The 19,327-nt window shown below is 40.3% G+C and overlaps 1 protein-coding gene across 1 annotated transcript in view; it reads right to left on the bottom strand.

Moving 5' to 3' along the window:
* The window catches only part of LOC121385885 (protein draper-like), a 116,965-nt gene that overhangs the window by 49,957 nt on the left and 47,681 nt on the right, over nucleotides 1-19,327 (bottom strand). The window contains exons 9-10 of the mRNA XM_041516676.1: nucleotides 9,767-9,853; nucleotides 6,471-6,560 (exon numbers count right to left, since the gene is read on the bottom strand). Of these exons, the coding sequence (XP_041372610.1) occupies nucleotides 6,471-6,560; nucleotides 9,767-9,853 (177 nt within the window). The remainder of the gene's footprint in view (nucleotides 1-6,470; nucleotides 6,561-9,766; nucleotides 9,854-19,327) is intronic.

Below are 19,327 nucleotides of genomic sequence, written 5' to 3'. Positions count from 1 at the left end.
AGACTACCGGTATTATGACAGCCTTGTGCAGATATATGATCTTGATTACATTAACTACATCCCACCCCTCCATTATAAAGACTACCGGTATTATGACAGCCTTGTGCAGATATATGATCTTGATTACATTAACTACATCCCACCCCTCCATTATAAAGACTACCGGTATTATGACAGCCTTGTGCAGATATATGATCTTGATTACATTAACTACATCCCACCCCTCCATTATAAAGACTACCGGTATTATGACTTGCCTTGTGCAGATATATGATCTTGATTACATTAACTACATCCCACCCCTCCATTATAAAGACTACCGGTATTATGACAGCCTTGTGCAGATATATGATCTTGATTACATTAACTACATCCCACCCCTCCATTATAAAGACTACCGGTATTATGACAGCCTTGTGCAGATATATGATCTTGATTACATTAACTACATCCCACCCCTCCATTATAAAGACTACCGGTATTATGACAGCCTTGTGCAGATATATGATCTTGATTACATTAACTACATCCCACCCCTCCATTATAAAGACTACCGGTATTATGACAGCCTTGTGCAGATATATGATCTTGATTACATTAACTACATCCCACCCCTCCATTATAAAGACTACCGGTATTATGACAGCCTTGTGCAGATATATGATCTTGATTACATTAACTACATCCCACCCCTCCATTATAAAGACTACCGGTATTATGACTGCCTTGTGCAGATATATGATCTTGATTACATTAACTACATCCCACCCCTCCATTATAAAGACTACCGGTATTATGACTGCCTTGTGCAGATATATGATCTTGATTACATTAACTACATCCCACCCCTCCATTATAAAGACTACCGGTATTATGACTGCCTTGTGCAGATATATGATCTTGATTACATTAACTACATCCCACCCCTCCATTATAAAGACTACCGGTATTATGACTGCCTTGTGCAGATATATGATCTTGATTACATTAACTACATCCCACCCCTCCATTATAAAGACTACCGGTATTATGACAGCCTTGTGCAGATATATGATCTTGATTACATTAACTACATCCCACCCCTCCATTATAAAGACTACCGGTATTATGACAGCCTTGTGCAGATATATGATCTTGATTACATTAACTACATCCCACCCCTCCATTATAAAGACTACCGGTATTATGACAGCCTTGTGCAGATATATGATCTTGATTACATTAACTACATCCCACCCCTCCATTATAAAGACTACCGGTATTATGACAGCCTTGTGCAGATATATGATCTTGATTACATTAACTACATCCCACCCCTCCATTATAAAGACTACCGGTATTATGACAGCCTTGTGCAGATATATGATCTTGATTACATTAACTACATCCCACCCCTCCATTATAAAGACTACCGGTATTATGACAGCCTTGTGCAGATATATGATCTTGATTACATTAACTACATCCCACCCCTCCATTATAAAGACTACCGGTATTATGACAGCCTTGTGCAGATATATGATCTTGATTACATTAACTACATCCCACCCCTCCATTATAAAGACTACCGGTATTATGACTGCCTTGTGCAGATATATGATCTTGATTACATTAACTACATCCCACCCCTCCATTATAAAGACTACCGGTATTATGACAGCCTTGTGCAGATATATGATCTTGATTACATTAACTACATCCCACCCCTCCATTATAAAGACTACCGGTATTATGACTGCCTTGTGCAGATATATGATCTTGATTACATTAACTACATCCCACCCCTCCATTATAAAGACTACCGGTATTATGACAGCCTTGTGCAGATATATGATCTTGATTACATTAACTACATCCCACCCCTCCATTATAAAGACTACCGGTATTATGACTGCCTTGTGCAGATATATGATCTTGATTACATTAACTACATCCCACCCCTCCATTATAAAGACTACCGGTATTATGACAGCCTTGTGCAGATATATGATCTTGATTACATTAACTACATCCCACCCCTCCATTATAAAGACTACCGGTATTATGACAGCCTTGTGCAGATATATGATCTTGATTACATTAACTACATCCCACCCCTCCATTATAAAGACTACCGGTATTATGACAGCCTTGTGCAGATATATGATCTTGATTACATTAACTACATCCCACCCCTCCATTATAAAGACTACCGGTATTATGACAGCCTTGTGCAGATATATGATCTTGATTACATTAACTACATCCCACCCCCCCTCCATTATAAAGACTACCGGTATTATGACAGCCTTGTGCAGATATATGATCTTGATTACATTAACTACATCCCACCCCTCCATTATAAAGACTACCGGTATTATGACAGCCTTGTGCAGATATATGATCTTGATTACATTAACTACATCCCACCCCTCCATTATAAAGACTACCGGTATTATGACTGCCTTGTGCAGATATATGATCTTGATTACATTAACTACATCCCACCCCTCCATTATAAAGACTACCGGTATTATGACAGCCTTGTGCAGATATATGATCTTGATTACATTAACTACATCCCACCCCTCCATTATAAAGACTACCGGTATTATGACTGCCTTGTGCAGATATATGATCTTGATTACATTAACTACATCCCACCCCTCCATTATAAAGACTACCGGTATTATGACTGCCTTGTGCAGATATATGATCTTGATTACATTAACTACATCCCACCCCTCCATTATAAAGACTACCGGTATTATGACAGCCTTGTGCAGATATATGATCTTGATTACATTAACTACATCCCACCCCTCCATTATAAAGACTACCGGTATTATGACTGCCTTGTGCAGATATATGATCTTGATTACATTAACTACATCCCACCCCTCCATTATAAAGACTACCGGTATTATGACAGCCTTGTGCAGATATATGATCTTGATTACATTAACTACATCCCACCCCTCCATTATAAAGACTACCGGTATTATGACTGCCTTGTGCAGATATATGATCTTGATTACATTAACTACATCCCACCCCTCCATTATAAAGACTACCGGTATTATGACTGCCTTGTGCAGATATATGATCTTGATTACATTAACTACATCCCACCCCTCCATTATAAAGACTACCGGTATTATGACTGCCTTGTGCAGATATATGATCTTGATTACATTAACTACATCCCACCCCTCCATTATAAAGACTACCGGTATTATGACAGCCTTGTGCAGATATATGATCTTGATTACATTAACTACATCCCACCCCTCCATTATAAAGACTACCGGTATTATGACTGCCTTGTGCAGATATATGATCTTGATTACATTAACTACATCCCACCCCTCCATTATAAAGACTACCGGTATTATGACAGCCTTGTGCAGATATATGATCTTGATTACATTAACTACATCCCACCCCTCCATTATAAAGACTACCGGTATTATGACTGCCTTGTGCAGATATATGATCTTGATTACATTAACTACATCCCACCCCTCCATTATAAAGACTACCGGTATTATGACTGCCTTGTGCAGATATATGATCTTGATTACATTAACTACATCCCACCCCTCCATTATAAAGACTACCGGTATTATGACTGCCTTGTGCAGATATATGATCTTGATTACATTAACTACATCCCACCCCTCCATTATAAAGACTACCGGTATTATGACAGCCTTGTGCAGATATATGATCTTGATTACATTAACTACATCCCACCCCTCCATTATAAAGACTACCGGTATTATGACTGCCTTGTGCAGATATATGATCTTGATTACATTAACTACATCCCACCCCTCCATTATAAAGACTACCGGTATTATGACAGCCTTGTGCAGATATATGATCTTGATTACATTAACTACATCCCACCCCTCCATTATAAAGACTACCGGTATTATGACTGCCTTGTGCAGATATATGATCTTGATTACATTAACTACATCCCACCCCTCCATTATAAAGACTACCGGTATTATGACTGCCTTGTGCAGATATATGATCTTGATTACATTAACTACATCCCACCCCTCCATTATAAAGACTACCGGTATTATGACTGCCTTGTGCAGATATATGATCTTGATTACATTAACTACATCCCACCCCTCCATTATAAAGACTACCGGTATTATGATATACTATTTGATTACATTAACTACATCCCACCCCTCCATTATGAAGACTACCAGTAGATATATGATCTTGATTACATTAACTACATCCCACCCCTCCATTATAAAGACTACCGGTATTATGACTGCCTTGTGCAGATATATGATCTTGATTACATTAACTACATCCCACCCCTCCATTATAAAGACTACCGGTATTATGACAGCCTTGTGCAGATATATGATCTTGAGGATATAGGCACTCATATACCGGTCTAGTTCGGCCTTGGTTGTGTAGTGGTTAAGCCATCGCATTAAAGGCATGTAAGTACTGGGTTCGCATCCCGATACCAGCTTCCACCCAGAGCGAGTTTAACAAGTACATGGGTAGGTGTAAGACCACTACACTAACGCCTTTCTCACTAACCCACTAACACCTAACCAATAACCCATTATCCTGGAGAGACAGCCAAGATTGTTGTACCTTGGACAGTGTGCTTGAACCTTAATTTTATAAAAGCAAGAAATAAGTATAAACAACCATACAGGATCTATGCACCAAAAAAAATGGATATAAGTGTATATGTGTAAATTAAGTCACAGTAAAATACTGATGATGTAGGCACTCATACATACAGCATCCATATGCACCATCATACAAATGGATCAAGTGTAGGCACTCATACATACAGCATCCATATGCACCATCATACAAATGGATCAAGTGTAGGCACACATACATACAGCATCTATGCACCATCATACAAATGGATCAAGTGTAGGCACCCATACATACAGCATCTATGCACCATCATACAAATGGATGAAGTGTAGGCACACATACATACAGCATCTATACAGCATCTATGCACCATCATACAAATGGATCAAGTGTAGGCACTCATACATACAGCATCCATATGCACCATCATACAAATGGATCAAGTGTAGGCACTCATACATACAGCATCCATATGCACCATCATACAAATGGATCAAGTGTAGGCACACATACATACAGCATCTATGCACCATCATACAAATGGATCAAGTGTAGGCACCCATACATACAGCATCTATGCACCATCATACAAATGGATCAAGTGTAGGCACACATACATACAGCATCTATGCACCATCATACAAATGGATCAAGTGTAGGCACTCATACATACAGCATCCATATGCACCATCATACAAATGGATCAAGTGTAGGCACCCATACATACAGCATCTATGCACCATCATACAAATGGATCAAGTGTAGGCACCCATACATACAGCATCTATGCACCATCATACAAATGGATCAAGTGTAGGCACCCATACATACAGCATCTATGCACCATCATACAAATGGATCATGTGTAGGCACTAATACATACAGCATCCATATGCACCATCTTACAAATGGATCAAGTGTAGGCACCCATACATACAGCATCTATGCACCATCATACAAATGGATCAAGTGTAGGCACCCATACATACAGCATCTATGCACCATCATACAAATGGATCAAGTGTAGGCACCCATACATACAGCATCTATGCACCATCATACAAATGGATCAAGTGTAGGCACTAATACATACAGCATCCATATGCACCATCATACAAATGGATCAAGTGTAGGCACACATACATACAGCATCTATGCACCATCATACAAATGGATCAAGTGTAGGCACACATACATACAGCATCTATGCACCATCATACAAATGGATCAAGTGTAGGCACACATACATACAGCATCTATGCACCATCATACAAATCAATCAAGTGTTCAAGTAAGTCTTAAGGTAAATGAAGCAGGGATCTGGGTGTTGATCCCTAGCTAACCAGACTTTGATCTTGGTCTTAAGTCATTTCTAGGGCCTGGTATCAAAGGAAATTATGGGGATTAAAATCAACATGGAGAGCGTGCTTTTGAAAATGAAGACGTTAAGGTTTCTAAGTAAGAGTAGCATGGCGGAAATTCAGCTTTTCATGGAGAACATTCATTTTCATTTCAACTTATTTTCGTGCTTATATATCCAATTAAGGTTCAAGCACACACCTCAGCTATCTGGGCTTTCTGTCCAGGACAGTTGTTACTTGGTTAGTGAGAGAGAAGAGGGTGTAGTGGCCTTACCCACTGAGCCCTTAAGAACTTGCTCTGGGTTGGAGCCTGTAGTCCGATAGCCTAACCGCTGTGCCACCGCGGTCGGTCAAACACTGATATAAATGAAGAAGGAGAACATGTAGAAGAAAGAAAGACAACTGAGCTGTAATTTCTCTAATATATTATTTCAGAAAAAAATATAAAAAGGCATATTCATAGAACAGACATACCACACTTGTCTTCAATCCAGTGTCCTTTACAAGCACATATGCAATCAAGTTGAACAATGCCTTCGTGTTCACAATCTAAGTTGCATTTATCTGCAAAATATAAAACAGTGCACAAGTCAGTAAAATCATAAATATATACAGCCAAAAAATTATCAAAATGTCCTTTCAGCTGGGTCTGCTGAAAAAAAAGATTGAATGTTCAATCCCGAATAGCATTCTTTATAAATCTTTGGTCAATATTGGTGATGATAATATGGAGATTTTATCAAAAGATCATTGTCAATCACAAAGACCACCAGCAAAGCCAGAGATAAAGCCCATACCCACAGCCCCCTCCCCGTCCCTTCCGAAGGCAAATAAATTCATCCATTGGAAGTGTCAGTTGACTAAAAAAAAAACTTCACAGGAATTAACCGTTACATTGAATAAATGAAGGAAAGAATGTTTTATTTAATGAATGATGCATTCAACACATTTTAATTATGGCTACATGGTGTTGAACATATTGTAAAATACCACACAGATACTGACAGAGGAAACCCACTGCTGCCACACAATGACTGATTAGCAGCAGACAGGATAGTACATACCAAGACCTTAGTTATACCATTTACAGACCACTGACTGGAACAAGATATAGCTCGATAAATGGGCCCACTTATGGAGATCAATGCTATAGGTTTAATGACACCCCAGTACTAAAAATAAAATAAAAGTATCTATTGGATGTGAATGCATAAATGATATGATAACCAACATCAAAATACAAATTCAAGAGTTAATTAAATGTAAAGATATAAAGAGTTGTGTGAAAAATACAAATATCTCAGAAAGGTGCAACTAAAATGGTAAATAAAATTCAGTATCTCTAAGAAACTGTAACGCAAGTTCAGGATGGAATCATTTGGATTCCACATTTCTCCTAGCAAATATATCTTTTTTCATCTACTTCTTGAAAATGAATTTCAAGAAACTGAAATAGCGCATCTGGGGTGTTTCCATTCTTGTTAATGAAAACATTCCTCAGAGTAAACTTATGTTAAATAAAAATGTACCAGATATGGCTGTTAAGTTACAGCTCATAAAACTATATATTTAAAACCTGATAACTATTTTAATTTAAAAAAACCAACATGATTATTCCTGCTAAATGGGAGCAGCCATTTTGTTTCTTTTTCGTCGCCTATGTTTCTCTAGCTTGGAAGGGAAGTGATGTCACTTCCAAACACAGTAATCTAAGCCAAGGCGCTTCTCTTTGATCAGTCTGACTTGTAAAACAACATAAATACCCAGATAAAATAATAAACTATTCAGCTAAACATATTTCAATGTTCATTAACAGAATGAAATGGGTTTGCAGTATTTTTTACTCTGGAAAAATACCCAGAAAAAAATGTATAACGACCACCTACAATAAACATGTGATAATTTTGTTTACTTTGCAACTACATAATTCATCAGTTCTGTGAATTTAGATGGCACAGTCTATTTAATTAATCAATAGTATCATATAATTATTTACAGTAATAAACCCTTTTGGTTCATAATGCCCATTAATTACCATTTTAGGGGTTACAGGTTAATTTTTGGAGAACATTTTAATTTTATTAAGCAATATATGGTGACACGTACGGGTCATGATTCACTACCTGCTAATAAAAAAGAAGAAGTTTGTTTTGTTTAACGATACCACTGGAGCACATTGATTAATTAATCTTCGGCTATTGGATGTCAAACATTTAGAAATTCTGACTCGTAGTCATCAGAGGAAACCTGTTACATTTTTCCAAATGCAGGCTACTCTTTTTGATTAGCAGCAAGGGATATTTTATATGCACCATCCCACAGACAGGTAATACATACCACAGCCTTTGATATACCAGACGTGGTGCGCTGGCTGGAACGAGAAATAGCCCAATGGGCCCACCGACGAGGATTGATCCCAGATTGACCATGCATCGAGCGAGCGCTTTACCACTGGGCTATGTCCCGTCCCCAGGTCATACAATTACAAATTTGATACATTCATTTATTCTAAATGAGGATTCTCAGTCTCATTGTTAGCACTGTCAGTGTACACCGATCATTCAACACATTCTGATAGAGAGTAATTATAATATATATTAACTGTGATATTTATATATTTGATACATTTATTCTAAATGAGGATTCTCGGTCTCATTGTTAGCACTGTCAATGTACACCGATCATTCAACACATTCTGATGGAGAGTAATTGTAATATATATTAACTGTGATATTTAGATTTTTGATACATTTATTCTAAATGAGGATTCTCAGTCTCATTGTTAGCACTGTCAGTGTACACCAATCATTCAACACATTCTGATAGAGAGTAATTATAATATATATTAACTGTGATATTTATATATTTGATACATTTATTCTAAATGAGGATCCTCCGTCTCATTGTTAGTACTGTCAGTGTACACCGATCATTCAACACATTCTGATGGAGAGTAATTGTAATATATATTAACTGTGATATTTAGATTTTTGATACATTTATTCTAAATGAGGATTCTCAGTCTCATTGTTAGCACTGTCAGTGTACACCAATCATTCAACACATTCTGATAGAGAGTAATTGTAATATATATTAACTGTGATATTTATATATTTGATACATTTATTCTAAATGAGGATCCTCCGTCTCATTGTTAGTACTGTCAGTGTACACCGATCATTCAACACATTCTGATGGAGAGTAATTGTAATATATATTAACTGTGATATTTATATATTTGATACATTTATTCTAAATGAGGATCCTCCGTCTCATTGTTAGTACTGTCAGTGTACACCGATCATTCAACACATTCTGATGGAGAGTAATTGTAATATATATTAACTGTGATATTTATATATTTGATACATTTATTCTAAATGAGGATCCTCCGTCTCATTGTTAGCACTGTCAGTGTACACCGATCATTCAACACATTCTGATGGAGAGTAATTGTAATATATATTAACTGTGATATTTATATATTTGATACATTTATTCTAAATGAGGATCCTCCGTCTCATTGTTAGCACTGTCAGTGTACACCGATCATTCAACACATTCTGATGGAGAGTAATTGTAATATATATTAACTGTGATATTTAGATTTTTGCACAGCTCTTTACATTTTATTTTGTGCTCGGGTGTCCTTAAACATCCATTCATTAAAAACAGAAGATAAAAACACCAAACATTTTATCTTTACATGTTTCTAAATACTGTAGGGTTTCAGAAAATGTGATTAATACTTATTTATAGAGCAGACATACCACACTTGTCTCCAATCCAGTATTTGTCACAATCACAGGTGCAAGAATCTTGTAGATCACCATGATCACACTTTATGTTGCATTTGTCTGAAAAATATGAAACAGTACAGATACCAGCAAAATCATAAACATATAGTTAAATTTGAATACTGTTATGCTTTGTATTATTTGATTAATTGTCATTGATAAATAAAATACTTAAACATAGCCACCCTTAACCATTATTTGATTAATTGTCATTGATAAATAAAATACTTAAACATAGCCACCCTTAACCATTATTTGATTAATTGTCATTCATAAATAAAATACTTAAACATAGCCACCCTTAACCATTATTTGATTAATTGTCATTCATAAATAAAATACTTAAACATAGCCACCATTAACCAATATCTGATTAATTGTCATTCATAAATAAAATACTTAAACATAGCCACCATTAAATAATAGTCTTATTCAACTTACCGTACTAGCACAACAACAATGCTATACGACCCTGAGTTATAACCTCCACTGGAGAATTATCTCCCCTTGCCGGATGTATAACCTACACCTGCGCATGGGTAGACCGTATATCCTCATTTTTTTTATTCTGCAGTCCTCCATTGCAGTCGTGTTCGAGTTCTGTAGTAAAAGTTTTGTCAAATTATTAATTTGTAATTTTGTTTTACTCTGTCATACGAGGTCTTTTGGGTGATTTACACAGGGGGTTAATGTCCAACACGGCTTCCTCGGGCTCCAACCGGTTGGTTGTGTGTGCCGAGGGGGGTTGTCTTAAACGACTTCCCTAGTTTGATCAGCATTTGTTATGTCGTTCTTGTTGTTTTGAACGCCAGTGTCATATCTGTGTAAATTGGTCCCCCTCCACGTGGGGGAAGGCTAAGAAGCTGTCAAAAGACGCTGAGCGTAAGAGGATGATTAGACGTGAACAGGACGGGCAATCTCCGGGGTCGTGCTCCATACCGATTTGCCATCGGTCGGCAAGTCGGTGTCCAGTTCAAAGAGCTCGCGGACAAGTGGTAGGCGCAAGGGCGCCTCCTCGTCTCTTCGCCATCTTCATGGTGATACCAGTAAACCCGAAGCACCGCTTGACGCAGAGGGGGCGCTGTTGCTTCCAGGTCAGGCTCCGTTCCACCTGGGGATTTGCTTTTGCCTCCGTCGGTGGAGGCGGCGGCTGTTACGGTTTAACGGGGGTGTCAGTCGGAGGGAGTGCGGTCGTGGAAGGAACGACTGTGTCTCTCAGTTCTGACTTCCATCTTGCTGATGCGGGCAGGGTTATCGGTCCTTCTGTGAAGGGGTCGATTAGCTCTAGAATGAAGTCCGCTTTGCGGCACCGTTTGTCTCACCAGATTTCTGGTGCAGGGTTGGTCGTGGCGTCCGAGGGCGCCGTTTTGGCCAACGCGTCTTTCGGCGCTACTTCGGTGATCGAGCCACTTGGCGAAATTGCACAACCTTGTCTCGGTCACGGAGCCGGGTGGCGTTGTTTCGGGTGCGACGCCAGTGGGCCTGTACAGCATCATCAACTTTTAGATCGTTCACATGTGGCTACGTCAACTGGGTTGGCTAATCCACAAGTGGTACGTTGGGTTCAGAATTCGGCACAGGATTCGTACGTGTACGAATTTCCTGATGGTCCAGTTCAACCGACACCACCAGTCCCGTTGTCTGCTTCGGCAGGGATCAGGGAAACTGCAGCTTTCTTGGGTGCGCCTGTGTCTACACCGATGGTCAATCCGGACCTGTCAGATCCAGGTAGAGGTTCCAGGCGTTATCCCTCGACTGAGTGGGCGGAACCTTTCGTTCAGGGTCCGATGGTTTCGGGTCGCCCTCAGGGGCGGACTCGGGGGGACTATGTTTCTCTTTTTGAGAATTTCATGGCCTGGCTAGGGGAATCGCCTCCACCAGTCCCTCCACCGCCGGGGTTTCCAGCGAGACCGGGGTTGGACCAGTTTGCAGATTCGGCCGGTCCGCATCGTCCTGCCCATGCAGTTTCGTTTCCGTTACAGTCAGCGCATGGCGCGTCGTTTGAAAACATTTCTTCTTCGGAAGAGGATTTTCCCTTCAAATCAGTGTGTGGTTCAGGGGAAGGGTCGGCGCCAGGTTCGGTGCTTGATGAGATTCCCAATTTGGCCGATGGTACGCCAGACGGCGATTATGATTACCAGGCGGTTCTTGGTTTTGTACAGGAACAGGTCCGACTGGTGTGCGTGGATGCAATTCCGTCGGAGGAGGCTGTTCAGTCTTACAAGGGTGTTTCATTTGGAAACCGGCCTTTAGCGACAGATGCTCTGCGGCAGGATTTCGGCTTGCCGTTAACGCACGAGGTGCATGAATCTCTTGCGGAGATTGATGCTTTGATTGCGGGTAGCGATCGTATTTGGGGGAGGTGGTGGAAGAGTTTCCGGCAGCGTTAGCTACCGGGAAACTGTTGTCTGCGGCAAAGGTTTTGTCCACATCTTCGTATAAGACATTGGGAGCTTCCTTCATTTCACATCCAGCGGTCGTTTCCACTAGGGTGAAGGCAGACTGCCACCCATCTCCTAATCGGTGTGCCACTCACGGATTTAGAGACTTCTTTTTCAAGTCAATAACCATTTAGATACGTTCCTATTTGGGTTAGATAAAGCAGTCACGGGTCTTCCGCCGATGGCTAAGGGTTGTTTGTTGGCGGCTTCTAAAGCCTCTCATCACGTCGCTCAGCTTGCTGGTAGTGTTTTTGTCAACAGTCTACTTCTGCATCGGGATCACTACCTGGCGGGACTGAGAGCGATGGGTGTGGTTAAAACCTACTTTCGTAGTCGCTCAGTAAGGGAAACCTTACTTTTTGGGACCAATTTTAACTTGGTCATGGACCAAGAAGCGGCGACATTCGTTCCTGCTGCTCAGTCCCGAACTGCTCGTAAGCGCCAGGCGGCGTCTACTTTTAAGCCTCCACCTGTTAAGAAATCGACTTTTCTTGACAGTTATCAGATCCCTGTGGTGTCTGATTCGGGCGTGCAGTCGGGTAATGCCGTGGTTCATCGAAATAGGGACGTTTTCGGGGGAAGCCGGCACATTTTCGTGGTTCCACTCGGGGCAAGGCGCCCAGGGGTGGGAAGCACCCGGGATGAGGGTGCGTGGACAATCGACATCTGCTTACGGAGTTTCCGTTAGCAGATCTTCCTGTGGGGGGCAGATTTCGCCATTTTGTTCAAAGTTGGTGCAAACTGCCAGATCTGGATCCATGGGTTTTGTCGGTTGTCCGCAACGGACCGGCCTCGGTGGTGTCGTGGCAGGCCATCGGTCTACAGGCTGGTAGGTACTGGGTTCGGATCCCAGTCGAGGCATGGGATTTTTAATCGAGATACCGACTCCAAACCCTGAGTGAGTGCTCCGCAAGGCTCAATGGGTAGGTGTAAACCACTTGCACCGACCAGTGATCCATAACTGGTTCAACAAAGGCCATGGTTTGTGCTATCCTGCCTGTGGGAAGCGCAAATAAAAGATCCCTTGCTGCCTGTTGTAAAAAGAGTAGCCTATGTGGCGACAGCGGGTTTCCTCTAAAAACAGTGTCAGAATGACCATATGTTTGACGTCCAATAGCCAATGATAAGATAAAAAATCAATGTGCTCTAGCGGCGTCGTTAAATAAAAAAATAAAATAAAAATAAAAATTGTCCGCAACGGATACAGAATTCCATTTTCATCACCCCCTCCACTGACGTCCTCCCCCCAGTTACCTGCAGTACCGTCTGTCGACAAACAAGTACTGGTGAAGAAGATGGTTGTCGAGTTTCTCGACAAGAAAGCCATCCAGGAGGTAGATTTGGGCCCCACCGGGATTTTATTCCCATCTGTTCTTCGCCCAGAAGAAGAATGGTGAGTGGCGACCAATTCTAAACCTGAAGCCGCTGAATTCTTACGTCGTTATTCCATCTATGAAGATGGAGACGGTTCAGTCTGTTCGCGCTTGGCTTCAGGTGGGGGAATGGGCGGCGTCCATCGATTTGAAGGACGCTTACCTGCATGTTCCAATCCATCGGGATTTTTGGAAGTACTTGCGGTTCCTCTACGACAGCAGAGCTTATGAGTTTCAAGTTCTGCCGTTCGGATTGGCCACAAGCCCTCACGTCTTTACTCGGGTAGTAAAGACAGTGGTGGGGCGTGTGCATCTGTTGGGTATACGGATGCACAATTACCTGGACGATTGGTTAATTCCGGCGGCGTCACAGACGGCATGTCTCGTGGGCGTGGAGTTCGTGATCGACACGATTCTCCAATTGGGGTTTATTCCCAATTGGGTTAAGTCGGAATTAGTGCCAACGCAGGTTTTCACTTATCTCGGGGTGGTTTTCAACCTTGTGGAGGCGTCCGTTCTTCCGACGGATTTCGCGACTTCACAATTTCACAACGTTGGCGCAACATCTTCTGGTGGAGAAAAGTGCGTCGGTGCGCACGCTCCATGTGTTGATAGGCCATCTCGAATCGCTGGCGGCGCTGAATGTGCGGTTCAGACAGTTCAAGAGACCGCTTCAATGGCATTTGTCCCAAGTGTGGGATGGTCTCAGCTGGGATTTGGTGATACCATTGGGGCCTTGGTTCATTCTTCTGATCCAAGATTGTCTAGTGGACAAGTGTATGTCCCAGGCCATTGCTTTACACCCACTTTCTCCAGAGTTGGTCCTGTTTACCGATGCTTCCCTCGAGGGATTCGGTGCACACCTTTTGGATCAACATCTGTCAGGGGTGTGGACTCCTTCAGAGAGGAGTCGTCACATCAACCTATTGGAGATGGAAGCAGTGCGTCATGCTTGTCTCCATTTCAGGACCGTTATTCGACATCATCGAATTTTGTTGAGGTCGAACAACACGTCGGTTGTTGCGAACCTCAATCGGTGGGGAGGCACCAAATCCCTGTCATTGAGTCTTGTGCCTTTGGGGATTCTGGCGGTGGCTTATCGAGTTCTTCAGTTGTGGGGGAGTCCTCAACTCGATATGTCAGTTGCCAGTGTTTGTATCGCTGGTACCAGACTCACTGGCACTGGAGTATGATGCGTTGAGCATGGACTGGACGGGACTGGATTTTTACGCCTTTCCCCCTCCGGTTCTGCTTGGCAAGGTTCTGACAAAGCAACCTTGTCGTGTCACGCTCGTAGCCCCGAGTTGGGCAGCTCAAGCCTGGTTTCCTCCGCTCCTGTCACTTTTAGTGCAGGAGCCGGTGCGGTTGCCATTGTTACCCGATCTGCTCAGTCAGAGACTGCGTCGGACAGAGTGGCATCCGAAGCAGGAGGTTTTCCGACTTCACGCATGGCGGTTGTCGGGGTTTCCCTCTGAAACTGAGGCTTTTCTAAACGGGTTGCTGAGCTTGTCTCCTCTTCGAAGCGCCAGTCTACGGAGAGGGTCTACCAGTGTCACTGGCGCACTTGGGTTCGTTGGGCGACTGAGAGGGATGTGGATCCCTTGTCGCCTACTGTTAATGACTTAGCTGAGTACTTTCTGGCTCTTGTCCAAGAAAGACAGCTGAAGGTTCAAACAGTGAGAAGTCACCATTCGTCCATTTTCACTACTCTAAGGCAGTGTGGACGTCAAGATTTCTCAACGAATCTCGTGTTGCATGACTTGCTTAAGTCGTTGCAAAACACGGTTGAGAAGCCTTCCATTTTGCCTAAATGGAATGTTTTTCTGGTTCTGCATGCACTCAAAGGCAAGCCCTACGAGCCTTTGAAATCCGCCAGTCTTCGTCATTTGACGTGGAAAACTTTGTTTCTGGTCTCACTAGCGGCTTGCCGTCGTATTAGTGAGATTCATGCTTTTTTGCATGATTTGGTGGATTACAATACGGACGGGTCAGTTACGTTACGTACTGATCCTGTTTTCGTGGCTAATAACCAGGTGCCAGGGGAAGAGTTTCCTCCGGCCATCATTCAGTGTTTATCTCGTACGCTTTCTGCGGATAATTCTGATAGACTTTTTTGTCCGGTCGCTAGTGGCAGTCTTTCTGGGAGATAGTTCTCCACCTCCTGTTTGGAGAGTTGGGGGTGGATGGTTGACTATCTGGGGCAGTCGAGTGTCTTTTACCATTACTTGGTGTGCGGGTTTCCTCACCTTGTTAACTTGGTTTACTTTTAATTGGGGTTTAGTTCTTCAATTTAAGTCACTTTGACATTTTATACCTCGTATGATGTGGGTTGCTTTTTCACTGTATCATTACTTGAGACGAACACTACTGGTTGAATGGGTAAGTCCTCCTTGTTTTCTTACCTCCTCCCTTTAATGTTAAATTCTCATGCTTTAACGGTGTTATATCACGTCTGTTATAGCATTGTTGTTGTGCTAGTACGGTAAGTTGAATAAGACTATTAGAAAATTTGTTTCTAATTTTCATTATTATTCATACTTACCTAGTACTAGCACAACAACAGTTACCTCCCACCCGCCCCGAGGGAGGTCTTTTTTAATTCAGTCATTCCGGACTTTGAATCGATAACGAGGATATACGGTCTACCCATGCGCGGGTGTAGGTTATACATCCGGCAAGGGGAGATAATTCTGCAGTGGAGGTTATAACTCAGGGTCGTATAGCATTGTTGTTGTGCTAGTACTAGGTAAGTATGAATAATAATGAAAATTAGAAACAAATTTTCTAAAATTCTTAAACATAGCCACCATTAACCATTATTTGATTAATTGTCATTCATAAATAAAATACTTAAACATAGCAACCATTAACCAATATCTGATTAATTGTCATTCATAAATAAAAAACTTAAACATAGCCACCCTTAACCAATATCTGATTAATTGTCATTCATAAATAAAAAACTTAAACATAGCCACCCTTAACCATTATTTGATTAATTGTCATTCATAAATAAAATTCTTAAACATAGCCACCATTAACCATTATCTGTGTTTCATCTGTGACTGTATTTTTAATATTTGGGCAAATCATCTGACAGTTTAACGACAACTAATTACACACCAACATATCATCTGACAGTTTAACGACCACTAATTACACACCAACATATCAAATGAGTCAGTAGGTTTGTTCACAATTTAGTCAGGAATAACATATTAAAAACGTAGAAAAATATAACTATAGTGGAACAAGTAGTAATTTGGAATTAAAGTTAGGTTAGTCAGAGCACTGACATAATCAATCTGTACATAATAAAAGTTACATATAGTATTGCTATCAAGTCAGAAAACTTTGCTTTTCTCTACTAGATTGTGTTATAAAAGTAATGGTATTAGGCTTTTTAACTCAAAAAACATTAAAAATTAAATTAACAGTAAACTTAATAATTTGATGTCAGGGAGATTGCTCATAATGTTACTGTCACAATCATTGTGCGTGTCTGTGTTTGCATGCGCACGAGCATGTGTCTGTTGTGTGTGTGTGTGTGTGTGTATGTGTGCGTGCATGCGTGCGTGTGTGTGTGTGTGTGTGTGTGTGTGTGTGTGTATGTGTGTGTGTGATGCTTGCTTCAAAAGTTGTTAGCAATTTTGCCTAAATGTAGAGATTCACTTGTTTTTTTACAGTGTACTGAATATTTTCAATATTAATATAATTCTTTTTTCTTCAAACAGTATTTAATCATAATTATAACATATGTATTTTACTATACATGTACATGTATGTGAGAATAAATTCAGTAAAAATTAAACAACAATCGTGAGAACTACATGTATGTCAGTAGAATCTTTAGAAATACAATTACTGTATAAATTCCTCTTTTTTTGTGGCCTTAAATTTTGGTTATTTGAAAGAAAAACAAGAAAAACATCCCCCCCACCCTGAAAAAAATTACAACAACAACAAACCCACACACATTTCGTTAGATACTTAAATTTGTGGTTTGAAAAGGTATAGTAGTATCATAAAGTTGTATTCTATATATATATACAGAACTGCACATTCGCTTCCTACAGGTACATGTATTTATTGCACAAGTTTATTTTGTGCAACAATATATACCACAAGACCGCGTAGCAGTCGAGTGGTATGTTCTTTCGTGAAATAAACGAGTGCAATAAATAGGAAGCGAAAACAACATATGTGAAGTTCTGTATTTATTACATACCTTCTTTTATGTTTTACAGAAACGGTTTTTAATTTAACGTCATAAGAACACTTAAATTTTTTAAATCTATGATCAAAACTCTTTTCATGGATTCATTTAACGTTAAGAATCATACAGCCTTGAGTAATGTTTCAAATATGATATGACGTCATTTGTAAATCATATATGACGTAAGTAAATAAAAAGCACTAACTGCAGTAAAAAGAAAAAAGGGAATTCCCCATTTAAAAGTTCCGGTCCAGATTGCACATATGTGCAATGCAGGATAAAAGGCCTTTATCACTATAGAAAGATTGAATAGGTACATGTATGTAATAAATGTATATACATGTCTTATATTTTCGATGTGCTCTAAAATTTATTGACCACAATGTACAAGGTTTATAATTGTGTTGGCAAACACAAAAACATGGATTTCTACACAAAAACTCCCCACATTTGACCACCTGCTAAAGCTATTGTCCGAACCAAATTGTTAAAGGGACACACCCTAGTTACATTTATTTGTTAACCATTACGGCGTTGTTTTTCGCTATTAAACCCCATTTTTCACAAATAAAATTGCAATTTACTTACATTTTATTATTTAGAATACACATTTCCATTCACCTGAAGTGCTTTTTGGTAATCCTGATGTTTGTAAAACCACGAAATGCATTTTTTGCATTTTTTCACAAAACATGTTGTCGAGAAAAAACCGTTAAGCAAGCGAGGTCCAATCTATTTTTAATGTCACAGACGTTGGTATATCACGTGACCGTTATCATTTTGGTTTGGTTTGTTTTCTCGTGCACGGTTCGCGCAATCAACATCCGATTTGTTGTTGTTCATTTGTGAGATTTTTCTTCACAGTTCGTGAACATTTTCAGTAACAATAAAGTTCAGACAAGTAAGTGTCTCAATACAAAACGTTACAAACCCTTAAAACCAATAATTTTGCTAAGTCTTACGATATCTGGAGAGGGGATACAACCAGGACAGAACAGTTGGAACATGTCCAGGAGAGGTGAAACGAACGCACCCCAAGTCTGTGAAATTTGTCGTGACGTAGGCATTGTTGTGCTTCTACCGGTGACATCAGAATACTAACTTTTAAAATTATTTCAAGCAATTGGGACATGGGGATTCCCATGGTATTTATCGATATAAAACCTGCTTTTTCACTCCATTTGATAAAAGCGTGATCTAAGTGTGTTACAGGTTTGTAGATTAACCAAATTATAATTTATTTTCGCTGGATGGAACTAGGGTGTGCGGCTTTAACAACTACAAAAAATTACTCTCCTACCTTTAATTTCCGTTATATTTCCTCCAAAGTTTGTCCAGACACAAATCGCAAAAAAACCACTACAGATATACAGATTCCACACAAGAGACTGCAACGATGTCGCCGATATCGTCTTTGCTGAGATTGCATAGGGAAAAATACATGTAGTTTTCTGCCGTCTGCCATGTTGCTTGTTTATGGAATGCTCCTTAAGAGGGGTGAAAG

The sequence above is a fragment of the Gigantopelta aegis genome, chromosome 12, assembly GCF_016097555.1.
Source record: "Gigantopelta aegis isolate Gae_Host chromosome 12, Gae_host_genome, whole genome shotgun sequence".
Classification (NCBI taxonomy): domain Eukaryota; kingdom Metazoa; phylum Mollusca; class Gastropoda; order Neomphalida; family Peltospiridae; genus Gigantopelta; species Gigantopelta aegis.
This window is presented reverse-complemented; position numbering and strand designations above follow the sequence as displayed.